Source organism: Urocitellus parryii, chromosome 12 (genome assembly GCF_045843805.1).
Source record: "Urocitellus parryii isolate mUroPar1 chromosome 12, mUroPar1.hap1, whole genome shotgun sequence".
Classification (NCBI taxonomy): domain Eukaryota; kingdom Metazoa; phylum Chordata; class Mammalia; order Rodentia; family Sciuridae; genus Urocitellus; species Urocitellus parryii.
In genome coordinates this window covers 49,231,948-49,250,863 of record NC_135542.1, presented here as the reverse complement: position 1 = coordinate 49,250,863, position 18,916 = coordinate 49,231,948, and the positions used below count along the sequence as shown (strand labels likewise).

Below are 18,916 nucleotides of genomic sequence, written 5' to 3'. Positions count from 1 at the left end.
AACTTACTTATAAAGCTTAGCATATCCTCTCCAGGTACTAGCCAATGGTGTTTGATTTTTAGGGAGTTCTTGGTGCATGTCTCCTATTATCACCTAGGCTATAAATACTTTACATCTTTTATATGCATATGTAGAGTGGGCACCTGAAATAGTCTTAGATGTGATTTTTAGTTATCCTGTTGGTGTGATAGCAAAAAATGTGGGTATGTGTTTTATACAGGCTGAATTCTGAGAAATTATCATAGGCATTTGCTCATCAAGGGTAGCAGGGAACCAAGACATTCTAAAAGCATTGCCCCATAGAAGAATAGGTACTTCAGCCTTTAACAAGTGCAGCACCCTCTGTCTGGTCTGGCCCCACTGTGAAGGTGAGTTCAGGACTGTGGGTAATTAAAAGAAGATAGCCCCTTTCTTACTTCTTTTTCTTAATCCTAAATACCTCCTATTCATTAACTGCTCGGCCCTCAGCAGAGGAATTAGCCACAATCTCTTGGAGACAAGAGGGTTGGATGAAGTAACCAGGGTGACATGGCCCTGTATCCTATATATGACATTATGTGACATATATCAGTGTATCTTTGAAGGAAACTTCAGGGTACTATTACCAGCCCCTCCCTCCTCCATGTCATCACTAATTATGGCCAAGAGCTTATCTCACTCTATGCCAACAAAAAGAACATTGTCCTCGCTTTCTCTGGTCTATAAAATAACCCACAGCAATATGGACTGATTTTAAAATCTAACCATGGATTCCAGTTTGTTACAGGAAATGTTGATGGAAATAAGTAGTATAGCTGGGCATGGTGGCATGTGCCTATAGTCCCAGCTGTGTGAATAGCTGAGGCAGGATTACCTGAATCCAGGAGTTTGAAACCAGCCTAGACAACATATCAAGACCCTGTCTCAAATCAAAAAAAGAAAAAGGAAACAAAGCAGTACATGTGGAAACAAGTTCAGAATCATATATCTCAGAAATAATTTCCCTAATGTAAGAGCAAATCTGGGATGAAACCAAGCAGTATATGTGAAAATAAGTTCAGAATCACACATTCTTTTCAAAATCATCTTCCCAATGTGAGTTTTGTATGGTTCCAAGCTTTTAATACACTTATATTTATTTAGATGCTGAAAATGTTCCCATCTAGGGGAGGGGAAGCTTATCCTTTTTACTCTAGTCCAAACAAATAGAAATTGTAAGATCACATGAAGTGCATAAATCCCACAATGGACTGCTTGGCTTGTGGGATTAGTTATTCTGAGCCTGTTAGATGAGTAATAGGAAATATCTACATTGCAGGGTTGCTTAAAGGATCAGTGATTTTATTTATTTAAAAGTATGCAGACAAGGCCCAGCATGGACAGTGCTCACATTGTGTATTAAATGTATTACCACTCTCCTAACCACTTGAAACTCTCCTTTCTACTCTTTTCCCCAAGGCACTTGGCACTTCCTACCTACAAGAAGGATGGACAGGAAGTTGTCAAGCAGAGCCTTTATTTTACATATTATTTCCAAAGAGGACAATTGTTTAAGTGAGTAGCCAACAGAATTTGTAAGTGACAGCAAAGGTAACTGGCTCAAGTCCCTCGTGTACACCACGTACATTGCGTGTCTGAGCACCTTTTGTATCTGGCTTAAGTGAAGGTAAGGCAGTGTAGATTGTGCAAACAAGAAATCTGTGGTCTGTGATCAGAAATAATTACTACATGCATCACATAAAATGCACAATCTGACGTGTTGATTTGCAGCTGAAGTTTCCTCAAGCAAAGATGCACATGAACAATGACAAACACATATAGAGCAATTTGGGCAGAAAGAATGGATAATACCGCAGGGCAGTGAGGTTAAGCACACTGATCAAGAGCCCCAAACAGGAGGAGCCGTCCCAGTGGCAGAGCAGGCTAAGAGGGTGAGCAGCAGCCATCTCCAGCCACCTCGAGTTCCTTCCTGCCTTCACTCTAAGTTGAGCAGCTCCACGTCAAAGATGAGGGTGGCATTGGGAGGGATGACACCAGGGTGGCCTGTGGCTCCATATGCCACATCAGGGGTGCAGGTCAGCTTCGCCCTCTGCCCCAAGCTCATCTAGCAGGGATGGGGGCAGATGGGGAGAGGAGAAAGAGGACCCAGCTTGATTTAAAAGAAAAAAGAGATAACTATGGCATTTTCCCAAACCATGTTCATGTTAACTGAAGATCTGAGATGAATTTAATATATGGCATGTTGAAATTGTGCTAAGTATAACAAATATGGATTCTGCCTCAAAACTGCAGATATGACTATGGGACAATAATCCACAAAGTAGTCTCAAATTTATTAATTTAACAAACATTTCTAGTTATTCAATTAGAATATGGCCCAAACACTTTTATTTGCTCACTCTCATTCAAAGAATCACATTACTTATTATACACATGGGTGGCAAGGCAGCATATTAAAGAGGTTCAGGGATTAGAGGCCACAGCAAGATTGTGAGGGTGGAGAGGCCTACTGTGATGGAATGTAATATGCTTCATAGACAAGGAAGAAGAGCTTTAGCCAATGTTCATCACAATAGTTGTCTAGAACCCACTGGGCATTGCCAGGTAATCCTAGTTACCTATATTGCATGCAGATAATCCTAGTGACTCTGGGAGCTGTAGCAGGAGGATCACAAGTATGAGGTCAGCCTGGGAACTTAGCAAGATCATCTCAAAAAAAGGGATGGGGATATAGATCAGTGGTAGAGCACCCCTGGGTTCCATCCCCAGTATTGCCAAGAAAAAAAATGCACTAGGCATGAATGGAACACTTGGTGATTTTTGAATAAGTCGATTTTTGAATTTTGAATAATTAAAAAATTTGAGTAGACTGGCTAATAGTGTTTTATCAGTGGTTATGTAAGATGTAACCATTAGGGGAAGCTAGATAAAAAAATGTACAGGAATTCTGTGGTATTTTTGCAATGTCTAAGGTTTTTTAAAAAATTAAAAGACAAAACCAAAATACCTTCTTGGCCTACCCCACTCTAACTCCTCTGCTGCCTTAGGCCTGGACAGTTGGTTCACCACCTTAGCTAGTAACAAGCAAGCCTAGGAGGATGTGCTTGAGATATTGCCCCAGTGACAAAAAGCAGGCATGCTGGCAACCAAAGGGGTGAGGACACAAAGCTAGGAGTGAACACTAGGTGGCGCTGCCATGCCCTAGCAGAGTAAAAGCAGTAGTTTGGTCTGTGATAGAGGTTGCAGGTGCTGAGCCCAGACCCTCCACCCCAACTCTTTAGGCTCCCTTTAATGAGTAGCCTCATCCTACCTGGGCTGCACCCTCTTCAAAACCTTTGATGACTTCCTGTTTGCCAATTCTGAACTTGAAAGGTTTGTTTCTGTCTCTGGATGAATCGAATTTCTTCCCATTTTGAAGCATTCCTGTCAAAGCAAGAATAGGGTGGAAAAGAGATGTGGTGTAAGTTAACTCCCAGTTCAGATTCAACATGTTTAAATGGAATTCTTATTCTGCACAAATCTGCTCCTCCAGTCCTCCTATTCTGCCCTCTTGCCCAAGCAAGAAACCTGGACACTTCCTCTGTCTCACCCCCATATACAGACTACCACCATGCCCCAAATCTCTTTCGAATCCATCTATTTTCTCTGTTCCTATTGTCACTACCACCTTGTGATCTGCGTCACCATTAAGTCTTACCTGTGGACAGGAACAACATCCTAAATGGTCTTTATGCTGTAATCCTACTTCTCTTCCATTATCTACTCCACAAGCAGATAGATTTTTTTTCTTTAAACAAAAGTCTGATCATCTTACTTCTCTACTAAAAATATTTTAATAGCTCACCAGGGCAGACTCCATATGCCTACATTGCCTGCAGGCACTTCAAGATCTGGCTATTACCTACCTCATGACCATCTCTGCTCTCTTCTATCCATCCTGCCCTTGTGTCCTATTTAGGTCATACCATTCTCAAATGCCTCTGCACTTTACAGGTTTTCATGCTGTTTCCTCAGCCTAAAGTTCTCTTTTCTCAGGTATTCTAGCCTTAGATTGAGATCTCATCTATGGTTCCTAAGGTTTTCACAATGCAAAACCCAAAGGTTACATCATCCCCTGCTGCAATGAACACTATAAGGTGACCTTGCTGATCAGTGGTAGCTTCCAGAACTGTCTGACACCAGAACACCCCAGTAGTGTCTCCAGCAGTTCAGAGTACTCCTTGTTCTCTAACTGCAGAAGCCTGGTCATCCCTAATGTATGTGTGTGGTCTCCTTCCAGCAGGCCAAGGCCCAAGAACTGCTTTTCTATTTTCACTTCTTATTGGTGTTTTTCAAAGATCAGAGCTTCTGTACACAGTGCAATTCCACAACTCCATGCAGTCCCTGGACCACTACATAATGTAATTTGCAACCACAGGAAGACCTGGCCTGTAAATTCAGACACTGGGTTCTGACTTTAGTCTGGCGCTAACTCATTGTGTGAGGTGAGGCAAATCACTTCCTCTGTCTGGGTCTCAGATTTTCCATATTTAACACAGGAGGCTCTGCCAACTTAGTGTCTGAACATCTATAATTTTACTTGCGAATTCAAACAATTTGTGTACTAGAGAAAGAACCTTATTACCTACCTTCTGGGTACAATAAATTGGGCTTGCCCTGGGATTTAAATGAGGCAAAAGAAAAAACCCTTCTGGTTACCTAGAGATATATAGAGAGGAATGCTAAGATCATCAAATACAAACCCACACATACATACAGGTGGCTTAGATATTCAAATACACAGAGCTGCTTATGCATGCTCACATGCTCCTTATACACACACACACACACACACACACACACACACACACACACACATACACACAGGAGGAAATCCCTGATGGTCAAACAGATGCTAAGAAAATATTTAGATACACAGATTTACATACATTCACAGACACATATTGAACAAATTTGTGGATATGCACACACAGGCACACACTCCATTTATAGACTGTTTCATTCCCTAATCTCTCCAAGCTTCCTATAACCAAATCTACTTAGGACCATATATCTATTGCTGCAAGTTCAGACCAAATGACAAAATCTAGAAATAGGACTACATACATGTGGTCACTCAGTCTGACAAAGATGCCACTGCAATGCATTAAACAAAAGATAATTTTTTGGATTGAAATAGTGATTTTGAGGGCTGGGGATGTGGCTCAAGCGGTAGCGTGCTTGCCTGGCATGCGTGCGGCCCAGGTTCAATTCTCAGCACCACATACAGACAAAGATGCTGTGTCCGCCAAATACTAAAAAATAAATATTAAAATTATCTCTCTCTCTCTCTCTCTCTCTCTCTCACTCTTTAAAAAAAAAAAAAGAAATAGTGATTTTGTGAATTACTGTTGCTGGATGAACTGTATATCCATAAGGGGGAAAAAATTGAACCTTGATCCCTACCAAACCCACACACAAAAATCAATTCCAGGTGTATCATAGATCCAGATATGAAAAATAAGATTTAAAGCTGAGGATGGAGCTCAGTGGTAGAGTGCTTGCCTAGCATGAGCAAGGCCCTGGGCTTGATCCCTAGCACTGCAATAATAGCAGCAACAACAACAATAATAAATTTACTACAAGGTAATATGTAAAAAAAAAAAAAAAAAACCTTCATGACTTAGATATAGACAAAATTTCTTGAACTGAACACAAAATATAAACCATAAAGGAAAAAAACTGGTAACTGTGACTTCATAAAAATAAGGAATTTCTGGACTGGGGTTGTGGCTCAGTGGCAGAGCACTTGCCTCGCATATGTGAGGCACTGGGTTCAATCCTCAGCACCACAGAAAAGTAAATAAACAAAGATTGTGTCCATATGTAATTAAAAAAAATTTTAAATAAGGAATTTCTGCTTAAATGATCATGAAGAGAGTAAAAAGGCAAGTCACAGAGTGGGAAAAGATGTTTGGGATAGGTATATCCAAAATATACAAAGAATAGAAATCAATAAGAAAAAGAATCTAATTTTTTTAACACATTTTTTTTTTGCTTGCTTTTTGTGTGTTGGGGATTGAATGCAGGGCCTTGTGCATACTAAGCACATGCTTTATCACTGAGTTACACTCCCAACAACCTAATTTTAAAAAAGGACGTTTGAGCAGTCTAAAGAGGCTATCTAAATGTAAGCACATGAAAAAGTGCTCAACTTCCTTATTCATCAGGGAAATGCAAATCAAAACCACAATGAGATTCCACAAGGCACCCCTAGAATAGTCCAGAAACAAAAACCTGACAATACCAAGTGTAGTGAGGACATGAGGTAACTGGAACATTCGTATCCTGCTGACAGAAGTGGAAACTGGCACTACTTTAGAAAACTGCTTGGCAATACTGCTGAAACTGAACAGAGGTGTAATCCTGTACCCCAGAAGTTCTAGTTCTGGTTATATACTCAGTAGAAACATATACACATGTATACATATGTGCAATACAAAACAGTTCACAGCAACACCATTCATAGCCACTGAAAACCATAAACAACCCAAATGTTCATCAATAGAGATGGGAGACTGCCTAGTATTCACAAGGCCCTGGGTTCAGTCCCCAGCACCAAAAAAAAAAAAAAAAAAAAGAAAGAAAAAGATGGGATATGTACATTCAGCTGGGTTCAGTAGCATGTGCCTGTAATCCACTGATTCAGGAGGCTTAGGCAGGAGGATCATAAAGTCAAGGTCAGGCTCAGCAATTTGGCAAGGCCCTAAGCAACTTAGCAAGACCCCTGTCTCAAAAAATAAAAAGGGCTGGATTGGAGATGTAACTTAGTGTAAACCTTCCCTGGGTTCAATCCCTGGTACAAAAAAAAAAAAAAGAAAAGAAAATCCTGTAAAAGAATTACAAAAAAAAAAAAAAAAACAGTGGATAAATCTCACAGACATAATCTTGCTTGCCTAGCATCTGCTGGGTTTGATCCCCAGCACCACCACCACCCCCACCGGCAAAAAAAAAAAATAGTAATTGAGCTGTACATTGATTATGTTTTCTACTTTTTTGGGGGGGCGTGGAGGTTACTGGGGATTGAATCAGATGCACTTAACCACTGAGTCACATCCCCAATCCTTTTTTTTTTTTTTTTTAATTTATTTTTTATTTCTTGTTGAGTTGCTTAAGGCCTCACTAAATTGCTGAGGCTGGCTTTGAATTTGCGATCCTCCTGCCTCAGCCTCCCAAGCTGCTAGTATTAGTTTTAATTTTTTAAAGTTTATAAAAGTCCCATATGGGGCTGGGGATGTGGCTCAAGCGGTAGCGCGCTCGCCTGGCATGCCTGCGACCCGGGTTCAATCCTCAGCACCACATACCAACAAAGATGTTGTGTCCGCCGAGAACTAAAAAATAAATATTAAAAATTCTCTCTCTCACTCTCTCTCCCCTCTCACTCTCTCTTTAAAAGAAAAAAAAAAGAGTCAGAAAGACCATGATTCTATCAGTTCAGAGATTCCTTGGAAATCTGGGAATGGAACCACCATTTAAAAAAATAAATAAATAAATAATAAAAAAAATAAAAGTCCCATATAGTCCCCTGCTGTGTTTTATCAATCTCTCCCCATACCAGCCACTTGGAGCTGATGTTAGTTTTTAATGCTCATTGCCTGTGAAAAGTACATATGTACTGTGAAAAGACTTTGCAAAAGGATGTTGTGTTTTCAGTAATTTGATAAATACTGGTCTGTCTGTAACACATAGAACAGATAAATCAATTCCCTGGGTCAGAGGGCCCAGAGGCCCCATGGTAATTAGGTCACATCACCAGGAGATAAAACAGCCCCAGTCCACTGACATCAGCGACAGGCAATGCAACTGTTGAGAAACAGCCTCACTGCTAGAACTAACCTGGTGCTTCACACTGGCCCTGAGAACTGCTAAAAATGGCCCCATCCAACATGTCCCAGGAATTTAGCTGGGCTTGCTGTATGCTAAGTGACTGTCACCTACTGAGTCTGCCACATGAGGAAGCAGGTCACAAAGCAGAGCTCTCATCCCCCTTGGAAAAATACCTGCTCATGATCTTCCTGCCAGCAATCCTGAAGAACTCATCTAGAATGAATGCCCCTTGGCCCACCTGGCCTTCAGATACATAGCATCCAGGAGGAGATAGCAAAAACATGGGTTCCCCCAGTACTGGGACACAAGCACCACCAACATTCTACCCCTCACACTGCACCAAAGGCTCCAGGTGACTGTCCTAACTACAGACCCAGTGAAAGTAGGCATGTCACATGGTTGGTGTCCGATAACAGCAGATTGAATTAAGCAGTGTATTTCTGAAAACAAGAAATTGTGAGGCCAACCTCCTCTTCTCAAATGATACTATAGGATGAAAAGGGAGTCTGCTGGGAGTTTTGGGGCTCTCCAATCTTTCAGAGAGACCTCCAGCTATCAAGACAAAAATCAGGAAGGTCAGAGCACCACTCTGACCCCAGTGAGGGAAGGGGACTGGAGATGCTTGATTCAAGTATGGGCTGGCACCATGAGGGCCTTTGTGGTATGAAGAGAAGAAGACTGGTCACAGTCCTCTTTTGCGGGGGCTTCAGGCCTGATCTGGAGACAGACATCTCAGGAGAGGAGCTCAGAGGACCTTCCTGCCTTGGGAGTGGCAGGCTGGTGAGGCTGAGAATGAGGCCTACCTGTGTAGTGTACCACGCATGTTTGGCCCTTCTTCGGGAATGTCCTTCCTGCAAGGAGACACGAGGGAAGATGAAGGAGTAGGGTATTAGAAAAACTCACCTGTGACTTTCAAGTATGATTCTGACCATGTCCCCATCTATATCATGAGTTGGTCCCTGACCCATGGCCCCAGTTCTGACTCTATGCCTTGTATGAGACAGAACTAATCACATCACCTTCTGGCTTGGAATTAAACCCTTTTTTTTTCTTTTTTTTTGGTACCATGAATTGAATCCAGGGGTGCTTAACCACTGAGCCACATCCCCATCCTTTTTTTATATTTTATTTAGATACAGGGTCTACTGAGTTGCTTAGGGCTTTACTAAGTTGCTGAGCCTGCCTTTGAACTCACGATCTTCCTGCGTCAGCCTCTCAAGCAGCTGGGATTACAGGGGTGCACCACTATGCTTGGCTCTGGAATTGAACTTTATGCCATTGGTTTCCTCAACTCTAACCTCCCTGCCTGCCCCACCTGCACACACACTTTCTTTGATTGATCCTTTTGCTTTCCTTCATTTATTCCAAGAACATTTATGGGTAAGCTAGTATATGCCAGGCCTGGACTAGATTCCAGAGATACAGAATAATATATGAACTCATGAGGAATTTATGGGAAAAGACTCATAGATCCTAGATTATATAGAATGATGACTGTTATCAAGGATGAGTAAAATTATTCACAACTATTTACTGAGTACCTACTATGCATCAGGCCTGTGCCTGATTCTGGGATATAGTTCCCTGTTCTTTTGGAGTTTACATTGTAATGGAGGGAGACAAACAATACTCAAATAAACAAGGTAATTACGGATGGTGATAAGTCCTTTAAAGAAAATATACACCCCTGAGTGTGTATATGGCTATAATACTAGCAACTCAAGAGACTGAGGCAGGAGGATCTCAAATTCAAGGCTAGAATAGGCAACTCAGTGAAACTCTGTCTCAAAAAATAAAAAGGGCTAGATATATAGCTCAGTGGGAAAATAAATAAATAAATAAAAATAAAAGAAAGAAAGGAAAAAAAAAAAAAAACAACCAGACTTGGTGGCACACACCTATAATCCCAGCTATTCTGGAAGTTGAGGCAGGAAGATTACAAATTACTATTTGATGATAACTTGTCTCAAAAAGGGCTGTGGATGTAAACCAGTGCTAGGGCACTCCTGGGTTCAATTCCCAATACGAGAGAGAGAGAGAGAGAGAGAGAGAGAGAGAGAGAGAGAAGAAAAGAAAAGAAAAATAATTACAGTGATGAAATAAAGAGAAATATCATAGGCAATTTTAGAAAGGATAATCCAGGAGGGCCTCTTGGAGGAGATGACTTTGAACTGAGATTTGAGGGAAGGAGAAACCAGTGCACAGATGTTGAGGCAGGAAGAGATTGATGTATTTGCAGAATTGATAGGAGACTAGGTATTTGGATGGAGGGAGGGAAGTGGGAAAGAGATGCATCATGCAGTTTGTAGAGTCAAGTTCAATACTAAGTGCAACAGGAAATCACCAGAAGGTTTTAAGCAAGAGAATGACATAATCTGAATTAAGATTTTATAAGATCACTCTGGCGGTTTTGTGGGGGATGGACAGTTAGGCGTCTGTTGCAATAATCCAGACAAGAAATCAATGGTGGCTTGAATTAAAGTGATGGCAGCTGACAAGAGAGTGAAATACATTGGAGACATATTTTGGAAGTGGAGCTGACAGGGCATGCAAATGGACTGGAGATGGGGGAAAAGGCGAAAACAAGAATGATGCTTGAATTTTAAGTTTGGGCAAGCGTGATGGGTGGTGGAGCTGTTTCCTGAGATGGGAAAGATTGAGGAGGAACAGATTTGTGAGGGTGGCAATCTTGAGATGCCTATTAGACATCTGAGTTTCTACTGCAAGTAGGCAGATGCAGAGTGTGCACTGGAGGCATAAATTTGGGTGGAATTTAAAGCTACTGGGCTGGATAATCAAACCTGAGAATAATGACTCTGCCAACATTTAGGAAAAAACTCTTCGAACCAGGAGAAGGGAGCAACTAAGTGACTAAAGGAGCCAGGGAAAGCATCACAGAGAAGAAAAGGGTTCAACTGGGTCTTTGAAGATGAGTAAGAGTTTGCCCAAAGGAAGTAAAGGGACCTACTCTGGGAAAGGGGATAACATGTAAGACATGTTCAAAGGCCTAGAGTTCAGCCAGAGCCAGAGCCCTGTCTGTTTGACCGCTGTAACCCTAGGGTGTAGCGCACAAGTACATGCTTCATAAATATTTGCTGAATGAGTGGTGTGTTTAACAACTTGCAAGCAGCTTGGCAAAGCTAGAGGAAAGTTGGTGGTGGACATAGGACAGTACTGAGAGAAGCTCTAGGGTGGAAGGTTAGAACAGCCCCTAAGGGCAGGGTGCCTGCAGAAGGAGAGCAAAGAATCATGACAAGATTTTCTGCCTGAGGGAGGGCCCTGGTCAGATATATTTTTCTCTCTCCTCTCCTATTCTTTTGTAGTAGTAGGGCCTCACCCATGAGAGGGAAGCACTCTGAGTTACATCCCCAGCCTCCAAACATGCGTTTTAAAAAGAGGTCTCAGGCTGCTGTGAAGAAAATGAGGGGAGTGGGTGTGAAGAGAGACCAGACTCAAGGCAGGGAGGTGAGACTGAAGGTGGGAGGACAGTTCAGAGGCTATGAGATGGGGGAAGGGTGACAAAGCTTGGAGAGATGCACCCTGGACCCCAGCACCAAGGTTCTCAGAGTGGCTAAAGAAGCATCAGGGATGATGCGGCTCATGGCTGGGACCTCTAGGCACCACTGCCTTTCAACAAGAAGGGTGCCTGGAATCAAAAAGCCCTCCAATTTCCTGGGAAAGGGAACATCTAATAGAAAGTTTGCTTGTCACGACCTGCAGACAAGGAAGTTTTCGGTTTTAATTAAATTTTATTTGAGAATTGGCTATTCCTTACACACCCAGAACCAATTATTATTCAAGAGCTTAGGAAAGTGAAGGCTGCCTGTTCCCAGACAGGGTACAGGAGGACCCAGAGGAGCACTCTTGGGTGGGGAAGGTGGTGGGGATCGCGAGTTCTGCTCCGCACTTGCTGACTCTGAGGTATACAGGGCTCTCTAGGCAGGTCACGCAGCAGGTCGGAGGTCTGGTCTTAAACGTGGAGGCCATGGCGGTGGACAGGATGGCCAGGGAGACTGAGTGGGACGGGGACGATGAAGTGCGATGCAGTGAAGTGGCGGAGGGAGCGCTTCCCCTTCCCAGACTGGCTCTGTCCCTACCGCTTGCCGCTGCCCAGTTCTCCCAGGGCCGCCAGACGGGAGGCCGGGTGTGATGGGGCGCGTGAGAAGGAGATGCCCCAAGCAGCAGGGAGCCCAAGGCAGGTCCCTCCCCGGCAGGTGGGGAAAGCGGAGCGGAAACCCGACCCTAGGAAGTCAGCAGTGGCGGGTAACTGAGAGGTTTCAGCCCCGGCAGCGGCAGCTGCGGCCCCCGGGGCGGTGGCGGGCCGCAGACCCCCGTCGCGGGCCGCCGCCTCCATTCCCCTAGGTGAGCGGGCGCGGAAGGGGGTGGTGGCGAATCGTCTCCCAGACCCCCTAAAATCGCGTCTGGGGTCTCCTCCAGCCGCCAGCGTCTGGGCCCGCCCCTACTTCGGTCCCCTCCCGACCCCTCTGAATCAGACCCCAGCCCGCCAGGCTCCGCCCCGGGACCCCTTCTCCTCCCCGGCTCCGCCGCCCGGTACCGTCTCCCGGGGAGATGGTCTCGATCTCCACGCCCATCGCGGTCCCACAGGCCCCGCCTCCGGGGGTCCTCGCGGTTACCCCGACCCCGGCTCGGATTCGGCCCGGCCCCGCAGGCGCTCCGGCTCGCCTCCCTGCCGCCTCTGCAGAGCCGGAGGAGGTGCGGCTGGAGTCGGGACCTGCGCGGGGAGGGGCCACCGGGAAGGGGGCGGCGGGGTGGAGCTGCGCGAAAAGGTGGGGTCGGCCGGGGCGGGGCCCTGGGGAAGCGACCCTGACGTGGCTGCTCCGGAGCCTGGCCCGACTAAGGGTCACTAACTCACTGGCCACGGAGGGCGGTGAGGGTGCGAGACATACAGGCACCCGCACATCCACATATCCATCCATCGATCCATGCATTCAATACATATTTATTTAGCATCTATTCTGTGCTAAGCTGGGGAGTCAGCCTGGTCCTACAGTCTAGGAGAAGGCTGGCAATGAAACATTTTAATTAGATGTTCTCAGCGCCATAGAGTTCAGGGCACTATGGGAGTCTGAACTAGTTAGGCTTCGTGGGTTTGTAGAAGGACAGAGGGTAGGGAGGACATCAGTTGTTGACTCTGCCCCACCCACCTTGAACCCCTATTCACTATCCCGTGTAGTTCTACTCCACGCACGCACGTGTATTGGGTTCTCACTTTTTAAAGCCAAGATGCACCCTGGGAATACAAATTGAATTAAGACAGGATCCCTGTCTTAACAGAAACTGAGTTAGAGACGCTAAGGACTCAGCTACAGACAGCATCAAGTAGTGAACAAGGTGGAAGGAGTGAACAAATTCTACTATTCACTTCCACCTAAAAGAAATCCAGGTATCTAGGGCTGGTAGAGTGCTTATTTGGCGTGAGTTAAGTCTTTGGGTACAACCCCAAGTACCCCAAAAACAACAGGGGGGGAAGTTTCCGGAATCTAGAAAGATATTGTCTGTCTTCCACACCCTCCCCCTTTCTTTTCTTCTACTGGCATCCAGGTCCTCACACATACTAAGCTAATAGGGGTTATACCCTCAGCCTCTAGAATTGTTTGAAGGAGGTAATATTTGCTTGAAGTTTGAATGAGACTCTTAAAAATCCCCCCCCATTCTTGTATATATTGTTCCAAAAATTGATGGAAATTTTATTCTGTCAACTGGCTCCGGAAGGTAGGTACAGGGAGAAAAGCCTGAGCAAAGGTACCCAGAGTGAACCCTCAAGGTATTCGTCCTCCATTTCCCCAACTCCAATTTTCCCAGGTGGCTAGATCACAGATATGGGTATCAGCATCCCTGAAAAAGAACTGACTGTGGTGTTCAGGAAAGATGATGGTCAACTGTATCATGCCGATCAGAAATTTCTTATGAGCTGCTCCAAGGTGTGGCTCAATCTTCCATAGCTGGAAGCACCAGCTCCAGGGGCTATGGCCATGGGCAGGTAGTTTGGAATAGGTGTAGAACAGAGATTTGTAATTTGCATAGGCCTATAAAGCAGCTTCATTTGATACTCAAAATTTTGTTAAAGGATAAGAACAGTTTTCTGGGAAGATTTTATCAGATTTAAAAAGAGTTCCATGGGGCTGGGATTGTGGCTCAGTGGTAGAGCGCTCACCTAGCACGGGCAGGACCCGGTTAGATCCTCAGCACCACATAAAAAATAAAGGCATTGTGTTGTGTCCATCTACACCTAAAAAATAAATTAAAAAAAAAAAAGAAAGAAGAGTGAAATTATTTTTTTTTAAAAAAGGGTTCCTAATACCCCACGCCCCCAATAAAACAAGGTAATGAAACCATGACCCTAGGGCTCCAACTCTCTTAGACTAAGAGAACCGATGAGAAGTGGAGGAAGGTACTAAAGCGCTTAAGAGAGATCCAGGCAGGCTTGGGTAGGTGGTTCCGCGGGAACCACAACTCCCAGCGACCCGTGCGGCAAAGCCTGAGCTTATTGGTCCGTGGGAAAGACCTTCTCCTAACGTGACACATTCAAAAGCCAATCGTTAGGGGAATTGAGGAGCCGACCTGGCCTACGCTCACCTATCAGAGGGCCGGGGGCCCGATGCTTCCGGTAGCTGTCCAGGACTTCTCACTCACGGTCTTGCGAGGTGCCCGGGGAGGTTGATTTTTCCATGGGGCAGTGAGACCAAAGGTACTTTGTCTCCTCTGCTTCCGGGCTTGGCGAGTGTGGGGAGGTAGGGGTGGGCTGCGAGGGAGTGGGACCGGCGCTTGGTGGGCAAAGACGGGGAGGAGATCCCGGTGCGGCGAGAGGTGCGGAAGAACAGGGAGGGCCCCGTGTGAGGGGCTGGAGGAGGAGCACCGCGTTTAAACGAGTGAATATATTTCTTGTGGTTCACGAATGATGTTTCTGAGACTGTCCTAAGGAAGTCTGCAGTTTATTTTTTTTAAAAATGCTTTATGCATAAAGATCTTTATCACAGCGTTATTTTTGTTTATTTTTGGTATCGGGGATTGAACTCGGGGGCACTCGACCACTGAGCCATATTCCAGCCCTATTTTGTATTTTATTTAGAAACAGGATTCACTAAGTAGCTTAGCACCTCGCCGTTGCTGAGGCTGGCTTTGGACTCGCGATCCTCCTGCCTCAGCCTCCTGAGCTGCGGGGATTACCCAGGGCCTTACTTAAAAGCCACCGCGCCCAGCTCACAGCGTTATTTTTAGTAGAATAAAATTGGCGACGACCCGGGGTCTCCGGATCGCGTTGGCAATTTATCGAGACTCTTGTGTCAAAATAAAAGTATAAAGGACCGGGCCTGTATGAAGCTCAGTGAAAAAAAGAGTGAATTCAACAAATCATGTAATTTCACTTTATGAAGTGGCTTCCAAAAAGTATTTATAAAACTTTTAATAACATAGAAAAATATAATATATAATCTTAAGTAAGAAAGATGTTATACAGAGTTGCACAGTGTTAAATAAAATTTTGTAGGAGCCATTGACGTGAACGAGACTCCTGCACTGGGCCCAACAGACCGAACTAGTTTAATCAAAGTAGCTGAGTTTTAGTTAATTGAGGGAGGCTCTGTAACCAATTTAGCTGTAGCCAATTACGTTGTCTCTATACTTCATTTCCCTTTTCTATAAGTGCTGTCATGATGTTCTGAGGATTTAGCAGAACCTGTTCTGGTTCTAGGGACTGCCCACAATTTAATTTTTGTTCTGTTTATAGGAAATTTTTGTGGTGCTGGGGATTGAACCCAGCCAGGGCCTTTTGCGTGCGAGGCAAGCACTCTGCCAACTGAGCTGTATCCCCAGCCCTGTTCTGTTTATAATTGCTCAAATAAACTTTTTTTTTTCCTTTTTTTTTTTTTTTTTTTTTTTTTTTTAGTTCTGGGGATTGAACCCAGGGCCTTACTTAAACCAGGCAAAGCACTTTACCAGCTCTTTTCTTTTTCTTTTTCTTTTATTTATTTATTTATTTTATTTTATTGGTTGTTCAAAACATTACAAAGATTGCAGAATCACATCGGTTACACATCCACATTTTTACATAATGCCATATTAGTAACTGTTGTATTCTGCTACCTTTCCTATCCTCTACTATCCCCCCTCCTCTCCCCTCCCATCTTCTCTCTCTACCCCATCTACTGTAATTCATTTCTCTCCTTGTTTTTTTTCCCCATTCCCCCCACAACCTCTTATATGTAATTTTATATAACATTGAGGGTCTCCTTCCATTTCCATGCAATTTCCCTTTTCTCTCCTTTTCCCTCCCACCTCATGTCTCTGTTTAATGTTAATCTTTTCCTCCTGCTCTTCCTCCCTGCTCTGTTCTTAGTTGCTCTCATTATATCAAAGAAGACATTTGGCATTTGTTTTTTAGGGATTGGCTAGCTTCACTTAGCATAATCTGCTCTAGTGCCATCCATTTCCCTGCAAATTCCATGATTTTGTCATTTTTTAGTGCTGCATAGTACTCAATTGTGTATAAATGCCACATTTTTTAATCCATTCAACTATTGAAGGGCATCTAGGTTGGTTCCACAGTCTAGCTATTGTGAATTGTGCTGCTATGAACATCGATGTAGCAGTATCCCTGTAGTATGCTCTTTTAAGGTCTTCAGGGAATAGTCCAAGAAGGGCAATAGCTGGGTCAAATGGTGGTTCCATTCCCAGCTTTCCCAGGAATCTCCATACTGCTTTCCAAATTGGCCGCACCAATTTGCAGTCCCACCAGCAATGTATAAGTGTACCCTTTTCCCCACATCCTCGCCAGCACTTGTTGTTTGACTTCAGAATGGCTGCCAATCTTACTGGAGTGGGATGGTATCTTAGGGTGGTTTTGATTTGCATTTCTCTGACTGCTAGAGATGGTGAGCATTTTTTCATGTACTTGTTGATTGATTGTATGTCCTCCTCTGAGAAGTGTCTGTTCAGGTCTTTGGCCCATTTGTTGATTGGGTTATTTGTTTTCTTATTGTTTAATTTTTTGAGTTCTTTGTATACTCTGGATATTAGGGCTCTATCTGAAGTGTGAGGAGTAAAAATTTGTTCCCATGATGTAGGCTCCCAGTTTACCTCTCTTATTGTTTCTCTTGCTGAGAAAAAACTTTTTAGTTTAAGTAAGTCCCATTTGTTGATTCTTGTTATTAACTCTTGTGCTATGGGTGTCCTATTAAGGAATTTGGAGCCCGACCCCACAATATGTAGATTGGAGCCAACCTTTTCTTCTATCAGACGCATAGTCTCTGATTTGATATCAAGGTCCTTGATCCATTTTGAGTTAACTTTTGTGCATGGCGAGAGAAGGGGATTCAGTTTCATTTTGTTGCATATGGATTTCCAGTTTTCCCAGCACCATTTGTTGAAGATGCTATCCTTCCTCCATTGCATGCTTTTAGCCCCTTTATCGAATATAAGATAGTTGTAATTTTGTGGATTGGTTTCTGTGTCCTCTATTCTATACCATTGGTCCACCCTCCTGTTTTGGTATCAGTACCATGCTGTTTTTGTTACTATTGCTCTGTAGTACAGTTTGAAATCTGGTATCGCTACACCTCCTGATTCACATTTCCTGCTTAGAATTGCTTTTGCTATTCTGGGTCTTTTATTTTTCCATATGAATTTCATGATTGCTTTATCTAATTCTATAAGAAATGCTGTTGGGATTTTGATTGGCATTGCATTGAACCTATAGAGACTTTTGGTAATATCGCCATTTTGATGATGTTAGTTCTGCCTATCCATGAACAGGGTATATTTTTCCATCTTCTAAGATCTTCTTCTATTTCTCTCTTTAGGGTTCTGTAGTTTTCATTGTATAAATCTTTCACCTCTTTTGTTAGGTTGATTCCCAAGTATTTTATTTTATTTTTTTGAGGATATTGTGAATGGGGTGGTTTTCCTCATTTCCAGTTCAGAAGATTTGTCGCTGATATACAGGAATGCCTTTGATTTATGCGTGTTGATTTTATATCCTGCCACTTTGCTGAATTCATTTATTAGCTCTAGTAGTTTCTTTGTAGACCCTTTTGTGTCTTCTAGGTATAGGATCATATCATCCGCAAATAGTGATAATTTAAGTTCTTCTTTTCCTATCTTAATGCCTTTAATTTCTTTTGTCTGTCTAATAAGCACTTTACCAGCTCTTTTCTATTTTGAGATGGGGTCTTGCTAAATTGCTATGCTGGCCTTGAAGTTATTAGTCTCTTGTTTCAGCCACACATGTAGCTGGAAATACAGATATATGCCACCATACCTGACTTCTTATAGACAACTTAAGTGAAGCACATATAATACTAAATTTATCATATATTTCACCCACTTCTCACCCCCCTCCCCACTACTGGAGTTTGAACCCAGTGACTCTGTACTACTAAGGTACATCCCCAACCCTTTTTTATTTTTCTTTTAATTTTTATTTATTTATTTATTTTTAAAGAGAGAGAGAGAATTTTTTAATATTTATTTTTTAGTTATTGGCGAAACCAACATCTTTGTTTGTATGTGGTTCTGAGGATCGAACCTGGGCCGTGGACATGCCAGGCGAGCGCGCTACCACTTGAGCCACATCCCCAGCCCCCCTTTTTTATTTTTTTGAGACAGGGTCTTGCCAGTTTGCCCAAGTTGGCGTCAAACTTGTGAAACTCCTGCCTCAGCCTCCTGAGTCACTTGAGATTAAAGGTGTATGCCACTGTGTCCTGCCTCTTCTCACTTTTGAAGCATTTCCTACCTTATGTATCTTTGGTTAGTGGGTTCATCATTTTCCAAGCTAAAAATCTGGATATTCTCCTTAGTTCTTTCCTCCTCTCATATGCTATCTGATATGATCTGTTCCCTCTGTTTTAGAAGCATCTCCTGAATCTGGCGCTCTTTCTCTACTGAAATTGCTACAAACTTGGTTCTCTTTCAGACCATTGTGCCATTCCGACTATTTCATGGCCTCTTATGAAGCCTGTCTCTTTTTTCTCAGGTCCATCCTGCACATTGTCTTATGAATGTGTGCTGCTTCCCTCAGATTCCTCAGCCGGCCCTTTATGATCAAAGAGCTGAA

The 18,916-nt window shown here is 43.5% G+C and overlaps 2 protein-coding genes across 10 annotated transcripts in view; one reads left to right on the top strand and one right to left on the bottom strand.

Annotated features, from left to right (window-relative positions):
- Positions 1–1,743: 1,743 nt before the first annotated feature.
- On the bottom strand, positions 1,744–12,437 carry Fkbp1b (FKBP prolyl isomerase 1B). Of its 4 annotated transcripts, none has more exons than XM_026403121.2 (4): positions 12,401–12,437; positions 8,649–8,696; positions 3,290–3,402; positions 1,744–2,083 (listed from the first exon to the last, which is right to left on the bottom strand). In XM_026403121.2, the coding sequence occupies exons 1-4, from the start codon at positions 12,435–12,437 to the stop codon at positions 1,955–1,957; spliced, it is 327 nt and encodes a 108-aa protein (XP_026258906.1). In that variant the 3' UTR covers positions 1,744–1,954. The 4 variants fall into 4 exon arrangements, with proteins under 4 accessions (XP_026258906.1, XP_077648113.1, XP_026258976.1 ...); XM_026403191.2 differs by having other exon boundaries at positions 2,031–2,128; XM_077791987.1 differs by lacking the exon at positions 8,649–8,696.
- A 2,030-nt stretch (positions 12,438–14,467) lies between these two features.
- The window catches only part of Wdcp (WD repeat and coiled coil containing), a 42,099-nt gene continuing 37,650 nt past the window's right edge, over positions 14,468–18,916 (top strand). For all 6 annotated transcript variants that reach the window (XM_077792144.1, XM_077792146.1, XM_077792145.1 and 3 more), the window contains exon 1: positions 14,468–14,554. The gene's annotated coding sequence lies outside the window, so the exon portion shown is untranslated. The remainder of the gene's footprint in view (positions 14,555–18,916) is intronic.